The sequence below is a fragment of the Spodoptera frugiperda genome, chromosome 12, assembly GCF_023101765.2.
Source record: "Spodoptera frugiperda isolate SF20-4 chromosome 12, AGI-APGP_CSIRO_Sfru_2.0, whole genome shotgun sequence".
NCBI lineage: Eukaryota > Metazoa > Arthropoda > Insecta > Lepidoptera > Noctuidae > Spodoptera > Spodoptera frugiperda.
Genome location: NC_064223.1, coordinates 4,353,993 through 4,374,002, shown reverse-complemented (window position 1 = coordinate 4,374,002; position 20,010 = coordinate 4,353,993). Strand labels below are relative to the sequence as shown.

General features: G+C 34.1%; 2 protein-coding genes across 4 annotated transcripts in view; one reads left to right on the top strand and one right to left on the bottom strand.

The window, feature by feature from the left end:
• Positions 1 to 281: 281 nt before the first annotated feature.
• On the bottom strand, positions 282 to 9,659 carry LOC118262527 (protein ROP). Of its 2 annotated transcripts, none has more exons than XM_035573969.2 (15): positions 9,571 to 9,659; positions 8,270 to 8,410; positions 7,991 to 8,146; positions 7,743 to 7,846; positions 7,100 to 7,248; positions 6,959 to 7,019; positions 5,250 to 5,404; positions 4,996 to 5,144; positions 4,591 to 4,745; positions 4,351 to 4,431; positions 3,899 to 4,066; positions 3,695 to 3,784; positions 3,304 to 3,401; positions 3,116 to 3,198; positions 282 to 2,874 (listed from the first exon to the last, which is right to left on the bottom strand). In XM_035573969.2, exons 1-15 carry the CDS (start codon positions 9,596 to 9,598, stop codon positions 2,741 to 2,743), a joined length of 1,752 nt encoding a protein of 583 aa, XP_035429862.1. In that variant the 5' UTR covers positions 9,599 to 9,659; the 3' UTR covers positions 282 to 2,740. The 2 variants fall into 2 exon arrangements, with proteins under 2 accessions (XP_035429862.1, XP_035429863.1); XM_035573970.2 differs by lacking the exon at positions 7,743 to 7,846 and adding an exon at positions 7,368 to 7,471.
• A 500-nt stretch (positions 9,660 to 10,159) lies between these two features.
• LOC118263127 (ras GTPase-activating protein raskol-like) overlaps positions 10,160 to 20,010 on the top strand; it is a 156,869-nt gene continuing 147,018 nt past the window's right edge. For both annotated transcript variants that reach the window (XM_050697213.1, XM_050697212.1), the window contains exons 1-2: positions 10,160 to 10,320; positions 10,804 to 11,005. In XM_050697213.1, the coding sequence (XP_050553170.1) occupies positions 10,936 to 11,005 (70 nt within the window). In that variant the 5' untranslated portion in view covers positions 10,160 to 10,320; positions 10,804 to 10,935. The remainder of the gene's footprint in view (positions 10,321 to 10,803; positions 11,006 to 20,010) is intronic.

Sequence of the window (20,010 nt, the reverse complement as noted above, 5' to 3'; positions counted from 1 at the left end):
TCATAAGTATTATTTTAGCCACAACACTCACACTACTTCACAATCAAATATCAACAAACGCGATAACCTGCGGATAATATTCACAAGACTTTGTTAGTCACATGATTATTTTGTTTTTAAATAAACAATCAAACGGTTTAATGATGTTGTTGTTTAGTAGACAGATACAAAAAAATAATTAACAACTCGACTGTTTTCTTGTTACATTATGCTAATATCAGCAAATGAGCATCATAAAGGTGCTACAGGTGACGGTTGGGATTAATAAAATAAAACAAGCATTATTTAATAATGATTAAATAATTTAATGAAATTGTTAACAATTAAATACTGATATTTATGATTTGACTGGCTAGTAACACGAATACTTCCTACATAATTGCACAATCCTTCAATAACACACAATTTATGAAAATTTATAGATTACATATTTTATAATGGCCAGATTAAGATGAGACCAACATACAAGTTCGATATTATTTCAACAGTGAACTATATTTCATTATGTTGAATGACATTGTGATCGTAATACCTATCTAGAACATTCTACTTGATATCTTAGGTTAAAATTGTAAATCACCAATACGTTAAACGTACCTAACTTAGTACAGACGATGTAAGAGGTAAATACTAAATAATTTCAAGAGTAAAAGATTGTCTAACGACTATATTAGAGGAAGTCTGGAATGTAAACGTAACGGTTCTTATTATGAATAGCAAACACGCAGCATAATATCATAGATAAGTATAATAGTTGAGTAAGTCTAGTGTCGTGAATTACATCAAGTCGACGCGCCCGTGTGCCATCGACCGTAGTGCGCTGAACAGAGTAATCAAAGGTGCACTTTTTGAATAACAGAGTTCTTCCCACAAATTATCTCTACAGTAATACTTGTAAGATTCTAGCATTTGGCATTAAATAAACTGCACAACGGTATTTGGAAGCGAATTTTACAACTAGTAAACACACACATGATAAAAGACATTGTACTCACTATAATTTAGTAAACAATTTATATTTAGAACTACGTCTACACTTTCAAAATATTATCTCAATAGAAATTTTAATGTACCATAGTTTAACAATAGCATGTTGTTTGAATCAGTCGATATTAATATTACGCAAAACCATGCCATGTAATGTTTAACATTCCTATCAACAAAATAATACAATTGAAAACTCTTACAAACTAATAATTCCAATAATTATATAATTACTTTTAAATAAATGTCAACAATATAAATATTTTGATCATTCTGCTATACAACAAAACGTAATATGAAAGATAAAACATAATTATTAATAAAGCACTTTTGCACTCTGATCTTAAATTTTAAAATATACTAAGTTATTTATCCACTCTAACGTCCATGGATAGCACGGTATCCAAAAAAAGGAGCGTCATACGTCCATGGATACTATAGTTTCCAAAGTGACGAGTTCTGTTTAACTCCCTCTAGTTTAAAATACGGTCTTGTTTGGTGAGTTTTGACTGATTATCTATACAGCTGAATAAATTGTTCGACGAAAAAATAAGACATGGCGTTGTAATATGCTTTGACAAACAAAATATAAATTTTTAAAGTTAGTTGACTCGTTTTTGAAGTGTTTTTGTGAGTTCCAACAATTATGTCGTAAATACTACAGTTTTGTTTAATTTATCTTGCAAGTGTTATACATCAAAATAAACTAGAAGATTTGTGCTTTACGATGATGTGTAAATATCACAGTTTTAGCTGATAAATCTAGTCTAATTTTAACTTCAAACGATTGTTGTTTCGAAAAAAATGGCCGGTCTGGTGTTGGCCACTTTTAGTTTTGTTTATACATATATTACATACTTTGCATTACAATAGTATATAAAATATCGAAATACATTTCGTAATAAGCAAAATAATACATTTTTCAAAGAGAAATATACTAAATTCATTGAAGATTCCATAATAATGTCAATGTGTTCCTCAGGTTTTTTGATGTGTAAAATTACGAGTAGTGTTTTCTTTCGATTTAATTACAATACTTAGAGTTAACCGAATATAATCATATATACATCAAAAGAAAGGGTAATGAGTCTAGTTTGTTGTAAAAATATTTTATTGATAAAATATGCAATAGTTGTGCCGTATATTCTAAAAAGGTAGAAATAATTCTGTTTTTTTTCTGTGTTTCATGTTTAACCCGTTTTATTGTATTTTAAAGATTAACTAAAGATTTAAAAAAATCGTTAAGATTGATCAGTATTCTTCAATCTTTTTTTTGGTATTCTTTTCTTTATTCTAGGCATTACGGTTCAGTAGCTATATAGGTTTTTTGTTACGACGAACTTGCGAGTCGCGCGCGGTTCAGATGCCGTGCGCGGCTGGACGTTAGAGAGATAAACGGTCGCGCGGGCCGGACGTTAGAGTGGTTATAGTACACACACGATTTGTATTCAGAAACAACCATTCTGTCTGTGTCAGATGGTAGTGCTTGTAATTAGAAGCGGTTTTAAAGTAAAATTGGCCCTTAAAATAAATTAAGTTCTGCCATAAACAAGAGCATAGTCACTATAATGCTGATATCACAATAAAAGAGTCGAAGTGTTGCAACACTGCAAATTTTATGTAATACATACATAAACTGATGTGTTTCAATGTAATGGGCCTAGACATTTCGCTAGCTTCGACAACTCAAAACAAGTTAGGCATTCACTTTATGAATTTCTGTAATGTAATAGCCGGCTTCTCAAGCGTTCCGGATTTAGGCGGTTAGAGAGCTGAGGTCTGACAGGAAGTTGTCAGGGGTCAGTATGTGGGACGAGCCGATAATCACCTCCCAGTTCTTAAGCGCAGCAGTCACCTCGTACGCGCAGCGAATTTCAGAGAAGCAGACACCTGGAAAAGAAGAAATAAAATTGTAGTCATCTGAGGGCTTAGTACGAGTTTGGTTTACGTTTAACGAGATCGAAACGAGAGTGCGTTCGGCGCTCTGATTGGTTGGTTCATTCGAGCCGGCCAATCAGAGCGACAAACGCGTCCTCATTTTGTTTGTACTAAGAGTACAGGTAACAAGATCATCATAAGTAGCATATTTGGGATTATGTTCTATATTGATTTTCATAGTTTTATTCCCTACCTCCAACAACGAAGACAATCAGTCGCGGCACGTTCTTAATAGTCTGCTGCGCCTTGTCCTTATGCCAGTGTCCGTAGCGCACGCTGCAATAATCAAACAAATATATTAATACAGAGATATAAAACAATGACCCACTAAAATGTTTAAGAATTGAAATATAGAAGATTACGGTTTATTTAGTAGTTTACCTAGTGGGTGCCTGGTATCCTGAAGTTTGGGCGCGACCAGCCAAGAATGGGAAGTGACGTTGGTCCAGCTTATCTTCAATCGCGTCTTCCATGATATCCTGAACGAAAGATACATGTGTACTACTTTATGCATATTTTAGGTAATATACATTATTTATTATGTTATAATTTGACGCGGAATGCTGCTCAGTAGCAGGGCGACAATCGCCGCGTCCTTTGTCGCGGAATGCTGCTCATGAATATGGGTGTCTGGCATGGCTTGATACTAGTCGAATTCCTCGTCAAACAATTACGTGAGTAAGCCGATAACATATTAATTAATTTAGTATGTCTCACGAAAGTTATAATAAAATAATATTGATTAAATGAATTGAAGGGTTATGGAACTAACCTTGATCACAGGTGTCCACCTTGACATTTGGTATGTTTGCTCAGTGATCCTCTCCTTCCTGGGTACTTGATATTGCTTCTTTCTGTTGCCCTATGAAATAAAATACAAAATTGTTTAATTTTATGATTTTAAGCCCCTTAATTCCCTAAAAAGTTGGTCAAAATGTGAAGAAACTATAATAGTTGTAAACTTTTAAGTACTTACATCAACCACGACATTGAGTCCCAAGTTGGCAAGGTTAAGCAAGGTCTGCTTGTCAGAGGGTTCAAGTTGCGCATGTGTCACCAGTTTGTTCAAGTTCTCCTCAGAGATGCCGTTCTTGGACATGATGTATAGTGCGATGATACGCATCTTGTTGAAGTTGATCACTGCCTGTTATACGAAAATTATGTTACATAATTCGAATATTCTTGTGATGGTTTTTGTATAAAAATATAGTAATTGTGAAATTTTAAATTAATTAAAATATATTTGAGAAAGGCTCTACTAGTTTCACTTCACTTTGGGACGCATATTCATCAGTAATGTGCACGGTGCAGTGCCGACGTCGAAACTAGAGATTTTAATTAAATCATTCCTTTATGGTCTAAAATATTTTTTTCTGAGATAAACAGTAGTTAAAGTTTCTAATTATTTTAAAGATAAGTGCTAAATACCTGATCAAGAAGCACAGGCACAATGCTTCTCATGTGATCCTTGATTTTCTCGCCCTCAGCGTCTGTGCCCATAGCAAGATCCTGTAGTCAAGAAATAAAACAATTTGAAATATTTTTTATAAAGAAATTATAAGTATTTGATTTATTCTACAACTGGTATGTTTTAGGTTTATTTAAACATCATAGTTGTGATATATCTCATGATTTAATGGTAGTATTTGTTGGGTTTTTCGTATTTACCTGTTCAACTTTGCAGAGTTTGTCGACGTAGCCTTGGTAGGCCTTCATGCAGTCTTCAGCGAGGCGCAGATGTGTGGCGTACTTGGACAGCTCTTTTTGGTACTGAGGCATCTTCTTGATCATCTGGGAGAGATCGCGCATGGACTGCTTGTCTCCTTTAGGCCATTTAAAATAATTATTATTAAAGGACTAGAAATACAGGTCTACTGAACACTAAAAGGAATTTGGTTCTTCAAATTTATGGCTACTTTTTATATCAAATACATTAGGAGAAGTCTTATGGTAAATTAGCTGACTCTGATAGATGTAGTGTGTGTCTTAGAAATTAATCAATTAGGAAGACTAGAAGTAAACAGAATGAACTCAAACAAAATTAATTGATAGTAATGGTCTTTTGATAGTTACCTCCGCCCATGCGTTTGGATTCAGTGAACTTCTTCAAGTTCTTGGTGACTGACGTGGATACGACAGCAATATGCTGGTGTCGCAGTTCCACCCACAGCTCGTCGTTCTCATCCAGCAGTACTTCCTTCATGTTTCCAGACGAGTCATATCTGAAAGAACATAAACCATGTTATTTGAATATATTTATTTTGAAATGTTTATCCTAGTTTGTGTAAGTATTACGATGTACGATTCATTGGTATATGTATACTCACTTGTAGACATCATTTTCAATTGGCAAGAGATCGTAAGCCATGGCCTGAAGAGTCAGCTCATGAAGTAGGGGCGACACGCAATCAAAACCGCGATCAATGACCAGCAGTTGAGAGCGAGCCTTCTCTGGCCCTTCGCCCATGGTCGGCTCGTCGGCCTGCAGACAAAATCATTTTATTATAGTGTACATTGGCTTCCTTATTTTAGCTTACTGACTAAACTGCAAGTAGACGCCGTATATACAGACTTCTGCAAGGCATTTGACAAGGTGGATCATGAGTTGCTGCTTAATAAAATAGCTTTCAATGGGATTCGAGGCAATTTATTACGGTGGTTTGCCTCTTATATGTCTAATCGCTGTCAAAGAGTAGTAATCAATGGATACAGTTCGAGGGTCATCGAGGTTACATCAGGCGTCCCACAAGGCTCTATCCTTGGGCCATTATTATTTAACATTTTTGTTAACGATATTGGTTACTGTTTTCATCATACACAGTTTCTAATGTACGCAGACGATCTGAAGGTCTACAAATCCATAAAAACTGTGGACGATTCTATTTTATTCCAACAAGACCTGGACAGACTTACAGATTACTGCCATAGAAACAAACTTAAGCTTAGTATACCCAAATGCAACTTCCTCACATTTACTAAAAATAAACATATAATCAAGTACACTTACATCCTTTCTCATAAGTCTTTATCTCAACTGAAATCAGTTCGCGACCTCGGTGTAATATTCGACACCAAACTATGCCTAGACTTACACATCAACAAAATTGTTAGCAAAGCTTTTCAACTTTTCGGATTTGTCATGCGGTCCACTCTTGACTTCAAAAAAACCACATCGTATTTATGTTTGTACAAAGCTCTTGTTCGTTCACAACTGGAGTATGCAGTTTCGGTATGGAATCCATTCTACAAAAAATACGCTGAGATGGTAGAGAATGTCCAGTACAAATTTTTGCGTGCTATGCATTATAGATGCCATAAAGCATACCTACCGTATCCTAATTTACTAAGTAAATACAAGCTCCTTTCCCTTAGCTCTCGAAGAAAGTACCTTGAAGCGACTGTCTTGTATAATATAGTCAGAAATAGATTTAATTGTACAAACCTGACTAACATGATCTGTTACGCTGTACCTAGAACCATTCACAGGCGACAGGTACGCGCAGGCACTCTCTTTGCACTGAACACCTGTCGTACTAATTCAGGCCTACGTTCACCTGTCCGCCGTATGGTTGACACTTATAATGTCACCTTTGTAGACATAGATATTTTTAATTGTAGCATAAATAAGTTCAAAAGTCTCCTTCACAGTTCCCTACTTAATACCCAAACCACTTTATAATAGCAGTTTTAACTTTTTCATTTTGTCTTTATCTTCAAACTCCTCTTTCTTTATAAATACATTATGCTAATAGTCATGTTTACACAACAATACTTTCATTATTTGTTACACGTACTGCTATTAATGTTCCTAGCGATTAGAATTCTTCATTTCTAAATATTTATGTTTACCTGTGGATAGCGTTGTGGGTTACATTATGACCACAACAAGTCATTGTTATATTAGTTGTAAGATTTTATAATGTAACTGTTTGCTGTTCCTCAAAATGAAAAATAAAAATAAAATAAATAAACTGGATATAAGTTAATAGAGACAGATTAGATTCCAATATATTGAAGAACAAAATGTGTTGATTACCTTGTATGCATCAAGCTTCTGTTGGATTAGCTGAGCGAGTTCGACATTGCGTTCCCAGTCACTGTAATAAAATAATTACATTTAGCTATAGAAGTTACGACCTTATTAACTTATTAATAGAGTCCATAAATTGATAATTACCTGCGGTATCGTACTGAGGGGTACTCTCCGAGAGTAGCGCAGAGGGTGGCGATCTGCTCGGCGATGCGCTCCATGTTGGCATTGCGAGTCTGGGCCAGCGCTGGGTTGTACATGCACTGGAATGTCTCAGGCGAATCCAGGGAGAACACCTGACAACATAGATAAAACACTTTAAAAATGTAGATAGTTGATAACTTCTCCTTTGATACATGAAATTCTTTTGAATAGTTCTACCAAGTGATGTTTATGTAAGGTGGTCCTTACTAACCTGGCTCTCATAAGGCAAGAAAGCAATGTTGATTTCCTTCAAAGTTTTAATTTTTCTTGCTGCAGATGACTTGCAGAGTTCATTGAACAATTCCTCAGGGCATACTAATTAGTGGCAGCGTGTAACAATTATAACAGACATTAGTATTCAGGTAGAACTTCATCTTTTGTTAAACTAAAGTAGAATTTAAAAAACAAATGATGCACAAACATTTACATTATTGCTCATATTTCTAAACTGATGTCATATTTTAAGTAAATGTGAGATGACTCACATGCATGAGCACACATACATTGATTAGATTTGTTTTTGTAGTAAGTTCTACTTTAGCAAGACCAGTTCTCCCTTCTGAAAAAACAATAAAAGTTGACAAACCTGTTGTTCATAGGGAATAAAAGCAATGTTGATTTCCTTTAATGTTTTGATATATTTAGCTACAGGACTACGAGATAATTCGTCAAATCGTGCATCGGGACAAGCTGTAAAATAAAAAATAAGTTGCAAATAAAAGATAAAGCATAAAAATGTAAAATAATGAAAAACTGAACTAGCAATACAAAGAAAGATGAAGTTTTATAAATCTTAAAGTATACAAAGCCTTAATTATGTAAAGTACAACTTACCTTCAGTGAAGAAGACATGGGCAGCCCTGTACATGATGCGGTTTCCCACCGAGAAGTCATTGATGAGTGCATGGACTGATTTTTCAGATGGAGTGATGAGGTAGATGCCGTCCATGGTGCACAGTGGCTCCCTCTTCTTGTGGATGTCTTCCACCACTGAAGTGGTAGAAATATGTTCTTGTTAGTTTTTGTACACAAATTACATCATGATGTTGTGAAAAATTATGAGTAAGGCATATTTAGATTAGGGTGATATAAAATAATTTTGAAAGTACTTACAAGTGATGCCTTCTGCAGAGATGTCGTGCATTTTGCAGCATGCTGACACCATGCGCATAGACAACTGGTCGACCACAAGAACTCGCCATTCTATTTTATCCTTTCCCTTTGACCGGTACCGGATCACCTCATTCATAATCTCTGTAATAGGAATATTAAATAATTTAGTTGAGAGGAATATGTATAGAGACAGTTAGACTGGTATGTCATTTTATGATTCTTATTGGATAGTGCCTACACATTACCTTAAAAATTCTAATAAACTTACTTCAGACTTGTGGCATTATTGGGCTTATTTACCATTCTTATTAGAATACTGTGGTGATGTAACATAATATTATGTTTGATGCTATCCATAACCGCAAAGCAACAAACTTTGGTGGTTTTATTTAGTAGATTCATTTTTGTATATAAATTACAATCAAATAGAGGTGATAGGTAACCCATTTCCTTGTATTGGAGATTTCCTTTAATAAGAATAGAGAGAATAAATTGTGTATCTGGAGTACTTTCTCTCAGAGAGAATACTACTAAGACTAGACTAGACTAGAGTAGACTTATAATTTATCACAGACCAACAGTTAACTCTAGGTACTATGAAGATGGAATTACATCACTCAACAATTTTGAGTAGTAGGTAACATTCTGATTGGGGTCAGTTAAGATTTCACTGATTTGTTATGATTCATGACAGAGTTTCAAATTGCATCAGGCAGAGAACAGACTGATGCAATCAATAGGAAATGAGGTTTCTGAAAACAAAGGTTACGGGCCTGAAGGCTCGTTTCATGAGTTCATGACGTATGTAGCACCCCACGCCCCACCCCCTTGGCTGAAGTGACACAAGAAAATCAATAATCGCGCGGTGCGTTTACTGCCCTTTCACATAACTTCCATTACACAAAATGATTTCTCTATACGATTTCACATTGCATCTAAGCTTTGTTTTGATATTTTTCACAATTATTCTTCCCCTTCCAATTAAATTCTAACAAATCCATACAATCCTTTGTTTACATGACGATAACTTCAACCGAACCGTACACCTAACTGTAGGTTGTTGGTCTCACTCTCATGGAATTTTAGATAAAAAATACCAAAATAATTCAACTAAAACACATAAAACTATTAGTCATCGATAAGTTGATATCTGTTGATAGAAAGAAATAATACGAAATATTTGACTAAACATCGAAAAAAATATATCACAACACCCATAATTAGTTTCTACTTCAGAATAAAATAGGTATATAGTATTTTAACGCCTTAAATATGGCTAAAAATATATTTTTTTAACTCACTTTGCCCGACAAGTGCTTTGAGAGCCATGTTGAACCGTAGACTAAAGAGTTGTATGAGAACTGTCGCACAAGTCGAAGATTTGCCTGCCCTGTTACACGAACAAAATAATTATCTGACATTTACGAATCAGGTTACAAAAAAATATACACTTTAAAATAAGTCAGGTAATTTAATTTTGTAATATTCAGTGCCCACGATCTGCACACTTACCTATCATATGTGAAAGGGTTTCACTCTTGTTATCCCAAGTAAATTTTTGATTATTGATGTCAGTCTTATGTCAATCTGATTTTGTCTATGGAACAATATGTCACGCAATTTCAACTTTTCAAGCCAAACGAAATAAAATAATTCTTCCTTCCTAAACTTAATTAAACTGCAAAAAAATGAAGAGCAAGATGAATTCTTATAATTGTTAAAATTTGGTAATATTTTCTATTATAATATGCATTTACCAAAACAGATCGCACTATAAGCTTTCTACACTTTATGATGCGCGCGCATTTGATAACATGAATGATAAGAAGGGCGGGTCAATAAAGAAGCGATAGAGACGCAAAATATTGCTATTACACTCTTCCGCAGCGGAATAGAGCGGAAAACTGACTAGAATCGGCAATTCAGTTTTTTGTGTACTGGTGTTGGATGTGGGTGTGTTGTCGGTTAGCGAATTAGTGTAATTATCACGTGCGCGAGAATTTTTAACATCTATAACTTATTTAGGATACAGAATCGGTACAACAGTTAAGGTAAATATTAGGTAAAAATAATTATGTTGATTTAAATAATATTGAACCTTTAACTTTAGCATAAATCAAAGAAAACTAACAAGTTGATGGAAAAGTATGTAAACTACCCTCAACTTTTATATGTTTGCGATTTGAAAAAAAAATAAGGACTAAAGAGAAAATTTCAAAAATAATGTTGTTTATTATTTTGTTTAATAAATAAAATAAACAAGCAGATTTTAATATTATTATTGTTTTGTAAACTAAGATTATTTTTGTTTTGAAAATGTTCTGTATCTAACGCTGAATAAATTTAATTTGAACAACAACGAACAGGAATGTTGTTTTTTTAAATCAACTAAAAATAAAAATCGCGTCGCACCGTGATAAAATAGATTTCGAATGTGCATAGCTGAAGTAGCTGAAGCTAGAGGCATTTCAATTTTTATCTTATTGTACCGCTGCTATTTCCAATGATTAACATAGTTCTCTTTTTATCGGCAGCTGGTGAAAGTGTTGTGTAGTCGAGGAGTCCAGTGCTTGAAGCGCTTGATCAGCCACGCTGTGTACAGTGAAATGTAAAGCGATGTATGGACTTGTATCAGTGTTTGTTGTTGAAAAGTGATTGTGTACAAGATGAGGAACGATGATCTGCTGATGGTGATCTCGTATCCCTGCCGCGCTGAAGGCTGGCTCGACCGATGTGGTAAGTGCTCCTATTCCTACCGCCAATTAAATACAACATTGTTCTACGAGTATGTACAAAGTTTACGTTCAGTAACGCTTGCTATTTTTACCGTGAAATTATTCGCAAGTTATTTGGGGCGCTTTACGTAAGTGCTCAATCAGTGACATGTATCATGTATGCAAGTAAGGTCGCGTGCATTGCCAACAATCCCTGTGTAATGGCGTATTTTTGTTGTTGGATTTTTATAAACAAAATATTGTATTCTTTTAATTTAAAGATAGTGGGTTAGTCCGGATATTTAGGTTTGCATTTTATTATGCAGCGGTCTTTAGAAATAGGTATCTGCAGAACTAGAGAATAGTTTATTATTGCTAAGGAAGTATAGGGGAGGAGGATGATAGAAGATAGTTTCGCTTTACGATGTTGATTCTGGATGCGATATGAAGGTAGTCTACCCCTTATCTTATAGTAAGTACTTACTTAATGTGCAGCTCATAAAACTAACCCAAACGAATTTTAATATACGGATTCAATTTAAACCCAAATGGAATTTTGATTAAATATCTATTAATAGGTAACTTTAAAACTTATTAGATGTCTAATTAAAATTAAATATAATATTTTCTGATTGTTTCATTAATTTTCCTATTATCACCGTAGGTTTTATCTACTCTATATAGGTATGTGTGCTAAGTATAAGGCGAACCTAATTGTTATGAAGGCTAAGTTCGAATCGAAGTTGATAAAATCAAAAAAGGAATTTGTCACTTAAAAATCGTGCCTATGAAATGAGAACGTGCTCTGTAATCAATCACGCAGCCTATAAATATTCAAATGTAAAAAACGGCCGAATTTGTCAAATAAGGTTTGATAGATTTCTATGAGTAATCACCAGGGACTTGCGTGAATTGATTTTGATTTGTGGCCGAGATGTTGTGATTGTGTTTAATTGTACAGTTGCACAATACGGACAGTGGGTGTTGGGCGTCCCAGTCATGTCCCCGTCATCCGGCAATTATGTATATTGACTTGAAACCAACTACAAGTAATTGTTTAAGTCCTAAATTGAGCCACGTGCGCACTGCTTAGTCATTCTGATCATCTGAAGAGATTGAGTAAGCGCTGAAATGACTTTAATTGATATGAATTTATTGGACGGAGGACTTAGGTTCTGACAATGTTTGTACTGTATAACGATTATAAAGACGAAATATACCTTTGATTCGTAGTGTTAGGGTGGTTTTTCGTAAACTAACTCAAGTTCAATTTTACAAGCTTCCTAATGATATTTAAAATGTAAATCTTCAACTAAAAAAGTAACTTAGCGTTAAACGAGTGTTCAAACAATTATTTTTGCTGCGGCCAGTGTAATGTCAATCACGCAAGATATTTGCGTTAAAATATTGCCTGGCTAGTATAATATTTACCTTTCTTTTTCGCAGTTTTGTTTAGAAGATAAATGTCGTCTATTGCGTGTTGTACGGATAGTAAATTATTCAAGTTCTGTTAACTATTCTAGTTGCAGATGCTGTATCATAGACAATCGTGTGTAAAATTAGACATTAGCAGGTAACGATACCACACTTTATAGATTTATAACGTAAATATTACATTTCTGCGTTCGGTTTCGCTCGAATTACCAGTGTCTTGATAAAATGATATAAATTAGCAGTGTTATTGAAATTATGTAGCGGTGCGTAATGAAGTCTTGTCTGTTTTGTTGTGAAATAATAACAAATCTACATGGTATAAGTATTTGTAATGTTTTATAGGATTTAAGACGCAAGTTTCTCTATTACCATGACTGACTGTACATCAAATAACGTCATACGAGTTTCCTATCGATATTTAGTTCCGCAATTACCAACTATCTTCGTTCCTAAGGTCAACGTCTGAACACATCTGTCAAGTTAGTTTACAACTCTCAATTGTCCGTACAATAATAAAATCGCTAGAGTAATTAATACAATGACGGACCTTATCGTCAAGAGAGTAGCAGGTCGTTCGCGTATGGCCCACTTACAGTGAAAACTATACGCCGCTCTGTGGTTTCTATCGAGTTTCGGTCCATCAGGCTGGGACCAATTGACTCACTTTCTAGCCTCAATTAAGGGATTGTGGTATCCGTGAGAATGATTAACGAGAAGCGGTGGGGAAAGAAATAATGGGGTGAATACTTCGAACGGTTGTCTAGATACTAGATGACCTAGGTAACTAGGTACAATATTTAAAAGGTATGTAGGTTAATTAACTCGGTCGATTTAAGCGTTTTTACGAGAGGTATTTTATTTTGGAAGCAGTTTTAATGTTACTTTCCTACATTTCGCAGTTTCGGCTTTTGCATGGAACAAATACTTGCTGTTGTGTACTACAGACCAGCTTTGTTCGTTTATTTTCGCTTTAACTTAAGTACGAAAATAAAGCCATATCATTTAGCTTTCTTTACATTTAAATTTAATGATATTTTTGTCATAATTGTAATAATGACTGCTGGATTTGAGATTTTGACGCCCTTACATTTTTAAAGAAAGAAAAAAACAGTACCTAATTCATTTCCATTTTAAAATTCTCAGGATTATCATATACATTTTGTACTAGTACCATTAGCTCTCAAGTATGTACGGCGAAAAATAGCCGCAATGTTTGTAAAAAACAGTATTAACCTAGATAAAAGGCCATTTTTCACGCAATAACTTTCAGTGATGCGTGTTTATCTCTTGTGGAAGCTGCCATTAATCTCGGTCCGAAGTTCCCACAATGTGTTGCAACAATAACAGCCATAAATTCGTTTATACCATGTCATACGTGATTGTCCATTAGAAATAATGGAATTTCCTCATTATAAAGAATCTATTTCACCTAAAATCCAGTTAATACGGACAAATAATGAATTACACGGCCTACTGGGTATTTAGTGATGGGCATGTGTTGTATGTGTAGCGATGTGTATCATTATTGCATATTTTCTTACATCATTACAATACTGAGTATCTACTGCATTATTTACACTGTTCACTGATATGCTAATAACATATTTGAATAGCCGTTATTTTTAGACTAGCGTGTACCAATAAATTTAAAACATTTTCTTTAAAGTAAGCAGGTACCATTTTCTCCCCCCTGATTTTGTAAACTTGTTTTAAATTGTGTCCACTGTATTGTCTCGTTTTTACTTTTCAGTTAGAGCCAGTTTGTTCAATAAAATACTTATAATTGGTGTAATCTATAATATTATAAATGCGGAAGTTTGTGTCTATGTTTGTTACTTAATCACGTCAGAACGGCTGAAGGGATCAGGGGTAAATTATGGTCTGGAATAAGACGTAATTTTTATCCAGTGGGTAGGCGGGCAGAAGCTAGTAAAACAAAATGTAGTAATATTAAAAGCACTACACTTTTATTTTTTGTCAGTTTGTAGTGTTTTTACTAAATAAATTTTATCAATAGGTGATTAGTTGACTCGCCCAATTATTAATTATATTTGGTTAGTGATTGGGCTGAGTGATTGTTTGAACATTTTATCACGCCATTCCCTGATGGGGAAGGAAAAAGAGTATAGTAAGTAAAGTCAAGTTTTAAGTAACAGTGTACCTACAAGTACGAGTATGACTATTATATTTAATTACTAACAAAGTTCCATGCTAATCATAATATAACGAAACGATTATTTTGATTTGCAAACGTTAAATTTGGTATTTTTGGTACTGAGTCTAAATAGAAATTACTTTCTAGATTTTTACGTTACGACACAAGGGAATTGATTTTTTATAGGTTTAGTAAACAAAAACATATATTGAATGTGTTTATAATAACTATTTTGAGACATACTAAATTAACTTCGAATCACGGTATACTCAGTAGGCTTGTGTGAGCACAAAACTACTGGTTTCAAATCACAGAGCTTTTCTCCGTTAATTTGCGTGAGTAAACCGTAATTTTTGGTAAACATATATTGAATGTTTTATAGTCACAGTTGGGACGTAAACAGTATGACTAGTTAATTGCTAACACTTAGGTATTTATTTATTCATTAATGTAAATCCTAAGTCAATGTTTTCCTTTTGTCCTGCCAGTAATTGGCTCCCAATCAATATTATTGTTATGCCTTACATGTTCCATTCATATGTAGCTTAGCTACCGACTTAAAACAGTTTCAATGTTTTATTTAATGCGCAATATAGTTACGTACTATAAAATTGAGTAGGTACATACTTATTATTTGGAACTAGCTCAATTTAATTTAAATTCTTTTGATTAATGGATTGGAATGTTTGTTCAGTTTAACACGTCTTAAATGTAATATTTTTTTTATGTATAATAATTATTCTAACTGTTTAACCAGTAAGCAGTCGTTACACTCACAAAGTTTTAGACAAAGTATTGTTCGAAATAATATAACAAATCTATAAGTGTAAATAACTGTTCATTTACCTAATAAATAAATAAATCTATATAGATATTTTGTCTAAAACAGTATAATAAGGTAAAAAGTTCCATGCTACGAATGTGCTACACGCCTACGCTTCCACCCTCAGCGCTCCCATCATTGTTTGACAGGTGCTAGGTGTTACGTATCCAGTGTCGTAGCACTCGTAGCTCACAAGCTACGCCAATAAATGTCCCTCATAAAACAGACGCTTTACAAAAATGTTGTGCGTAATAAGTAGTATTTTTATGAATTGAAATTAAATCAGGTTTGTAGCAAAAATATGTAAAACAAATACAAGTATGTTACCTACACAGTCGTAACCACAATACCACATATTTCGTCGTAAGTTTAGTTTAAACGTAGGTTTTTAGTCACATTCATTAGTATTTTGTTTCAAAGCCCTATTTATTTTCATAAACACGTATGTATAGGTAATTGTACATCAGTGTTATTCTTAATTTTTAATTTGTATTTGCAAGGAAGTCATAGTGAACTTTGGCACACTATGTAAATTTTTTTTTTATAATGACTATTATAAGACAATATAAATTAACTTAAAATCACGATTTTCTCACTTACATAAATGGATAAAAGCTCTACTAGTTTCAAGTCAAGGGACACTTCGTCATGAGTTAACTGCTGTAGCCGTATCCTAAAGTGAGTCCCTCTATGACTCGAAACTAGTAGAGCTTTTCTTCATTAATGTACGTGAGTAAACCGTGATTTTTCAGTTAACATATAATATTTTGCTTGTGTTTTAAATGTTCACCATAAATCAAATTTTAAGGTCATATCAATGGAGTTCTTATACTGGTTTTTTCCACCCAACCTTTGGATAAATGAAATAAATCACTTACAAATTATAGTTTTTCTTACATACAAAGATTATAATGATAGGTAACGTTAATGTAACGGCATGTTACGGTACTAACTGACACACATTATACTTGAATGCTGCGCATATCTTTAATTGATATAAACACTGGTTTGTATCTCTGTAAATTTTTTCCTCACTCTCAATGTATTTGTTTCTATTATTGCTTATAATAAATAAATAAGTAATAGGTACACATATACGATAGGAATCGTAAAGACTTCTACGATGGGCATATGGACGTTCGGGAGAGAGATCGTAGTTTTTAGGGTTCCGTAGCCAAATGGCAAAAAACGGAACCCTTATAGATTCGTCATGTCTGTCTGTCTGTCCGTCCGTCCGTCCGTCCGTCCGTATGTCACAGCCTTTTATTTCCGAAACTGTTGGGCCTACATAGTTGAAACTTTGTAAGATGGTGTATTTCGGTAACCGCTATTAGAATTTTGAATAAAAATTAATAAATTTAAAAATTAAAGGGGGGCACTCCATACATGGAACTGATTAAAAAAAAATTTTTTTCAGCTTACATATCCGTGATGGGTGTCTATGGATAGGTCTTTAAAAAAGACATTAAGGTTCCTAAAACCACTTTTCGTCAAAATCAATCGTTTGAAAGTTAGACGCTTCCAAAGTGGAAAAATGTGAGTCCCCCTCTAACTTTTAAAATAAGAGAGTGAGAAAACTGAAAATATATGTTGTAGATTTCAATGGAAACTAACAACGAAAATTGGTTTGAACGAGATATCATTATTAGTTTTTAAGAAATAAAACATTTTCAAAAACCGCAAATATAACTTTGTCGTTCATACAAACACTATGTAAAACCAAGTTATTTTACAACTTTTATATTATACCATCTTATTGCTGCTACGCAACCCTTCTTCAGCGAGTCCGACTCGCACTCGGCCAGTTTTTAAAGATTCAGGTTTATCAGAAAGTTCGATCTTTGTCAGATGTGTAGTCCCTTATGCTTTGTTCGCATTACGCTAGTATTTTAGTCTAGTAGCGAAGTAGACAGTTGCACTCTCTCGCTTCGATTTCGGGAGAGAGAGCTACTAAATACCCGATACTTAACTAAAATACTAGCCTAATGCGAACAAGGCATTAGTCAGTTCTTATTAGTCTAGTAGTGATAAATGTTTCCTACTCTGCCATTACGACAACACAAAGTAGATTATACGAGATTACTTTAATTCGTTGTTTCGGAAGCCATGTTGCTCGTATTGTTTGTATTGTAAGCTTAATTTAACTTGATGTCACATCAATCACTTTACGTGCGGAGCTGGACGCGGATGCGGATGTGAGGACCATTCACCTTGATTATACTTCTAATCTATTTGAATTGGTTCTGCTCCGTTTTGTTCATTATTCACGTCTAGTGCCATCAAATCTATTTTCTCTGTTAGATAAATTGTGTCATTATTTACATAATAATTTAATTTCAAGTGGCGCCTGTTTATAATAGACCGGTTTAGAGTGTATAATGTTATTTATTTGGTGTAACACTATTGTGATTAGCTATTGAATTGTTGCTGGCGGTACCATTAGCCATTAGCTGGCTCCTATAAAGGGTCACCTAGTCCAGGTCTAAGCAAATCAGTTTCTTTCTTTATTTTTTATGGCACATATATATATGCAATATCACCCCTTTTATCCCCGAAGGGGTAGGCAGAGGCGCACAATACGGCATGTAAGTTGTATGGCACATCCCTAGGGAAATATGTGTCTAATGTCAGTCTTGTTTCTCTTAGTGTGAATTTAAAAATGAAACAAAAACAACTCGTAATCAAAGTAAGGTCGAAGCAGGAGGCTCAAGCCAGCAATCCCGTTAGCTATTAGACATCAAGGTCTTGTCGAAAATGTTCGCGATGTCATTTAACCTTATTTAACGTACCTACTTAATAATAAAGTAGGTATGCCGTCCTAATCAAATTAATGCGTATTACTGAGCCATTCAGTCATGCCTTTGAAATACGAACTTCGTGGTAGTGATGTCATTTGCCCTTCACAGCTTGTTTGTTTGTTTCCACCCACTGGCTCCATAGGAATTGGCAAGTTCGCCACAGGTCGGGGTATGTTTTGTGAAATGGGCGCGTGTTTGAATAATTTCCCCGATTTGTTATACCTAGTCAAATGAGCGTCCGGTTAGTCGGCCGCAAGGGCCTTGGAAAGTTGTGTTACGGAAATAACTCTATTGTTCTTATGTTATTACATTTGGCATGTAATAATTATGTTACCCTTATTTAGTAGGAAAGGTTCCTCCCTTTTATGAAATTCGGTGACAAAACTATATTAGTTTAGCGGTTAGTAATACGCATATATTACTTTTTTATATTAACTTTCGTGAGACATACTAAATTAAATAAAAATCTCGGTTTGCTTCATGTATATTAAAGGGAGAAAGCTCTACTAGTTTCGAGTCATAGAAGGACTCTTCATCATGTACGCTGCGCCCCGCCGCTCATGATGAGAAGAGTAAATCGTGATTTTTTCGTTAATATATATTACATTTGTTATAACTAAATAGGTAGATAATAACAGCATAATATCATTACAAAAGATTTCTTCATACATCTATTATTCGACTATACCTACCCAAGTTAGAAGACACTGAGGTTGAATGACCACGCTGAAATTAACTTTACAGCACAATTTTTTGCTGTAGTTTTTTATTCACAAGATTCCTCATTATATTGTTGACTGTTTAATGTTTATTTATTTTAAAGCTATTCATAGTTTCTTCAACGAATACCTTGTTAAGAGTTTAAATTATTATTTTTCGTTGACAAAAAATTAAACAGAAAAAGAAAAGGATTTCAGGATCCTTTCAGGTCAGATTAGTTTTAGTCTTACTTGTAGAACTTAGTTATGATATAAGTTATTTTTGTAACGGTGCAAAAAACTGTTTTTCTTTCTTTCTTTCTTTCTTCTGTTAAGAAATTGTTGAGCATGTCCGTTGGGGTCAGACTTATATTATGTGATGTAATATTTATTTGTTACCTGATATCCTGCTCAATAAAAACAAGGTTTTCCATGAGTAGTGATCATACCTAATAACGTAGTTACAAATTAACCTTTGAAATCAATTAGCACGTAAGTACATCTTAATGTAGTATGGCTTATTAATGTCAATGCGTTTATTGAATCATTGGCATCGACCTATTGAATGACATTGTGTTCAAGACTCGAAAAACATAATATTTAGTATTTACTTCAAGTCTGAGTTATATTTAAGTAAGACTTTAAGGATAAATGTGACTATGTAGGTCCTATTTTTATCCGTTACCTAACACTAAGGAATTGTTGCTACAAAGTGTAGGTGGTAGAAGTTAAAATATTTACAATAAATAACACCAAAAAGCCGACACAACTACATATTATCGTCATCGTCCCACATTAAGACTGTTGCACTTTCAACTTTAACTGTGAATGACTTAATTTACGTAGAAATGCTCGAAACTCGACTCCTCTGTGACTTTTTTTCACCTCCGTATAAAATGATGACATAAAATTCCACTTAGTGCATTAAGATAATTCTGGCTAAACTAAGTAACAAATGAAAAAACCGTTTCGTAAAATAATTAGCGGTCATTAGCTTCAAAGCGTGAGAAAAGTCGCGAGTTTATCAGTTACATCTAAAGCAAACTTGAATTTATCTTTGATTCTTTATCTACATAATGTCTGTGTATCGAAACAACCGGACTATTAAGTTCTCCATGT

Coding starts and splice junctions, on each gene's coding strand:
- LOC118262527 (XM_035573969.2), bottom strand. CDS start 9,598: ATGGCTCTCAAAGCACTTGTCGGGCAAA. Junction 8,411..9,570: donor CAAAGCACTTGTCGGGCAAA/GTGAGTTAAAAA, acceptor TTCCTATTACAG/AGATTATGAATGAGGTGATC. Junction 3,785..3,898: donor GACTCAATGTCGTGGTTGAT/GTAAGTACTTAA, acceptor TTTATTTCATAG/GGCAACAGAAAGAAGCAATA.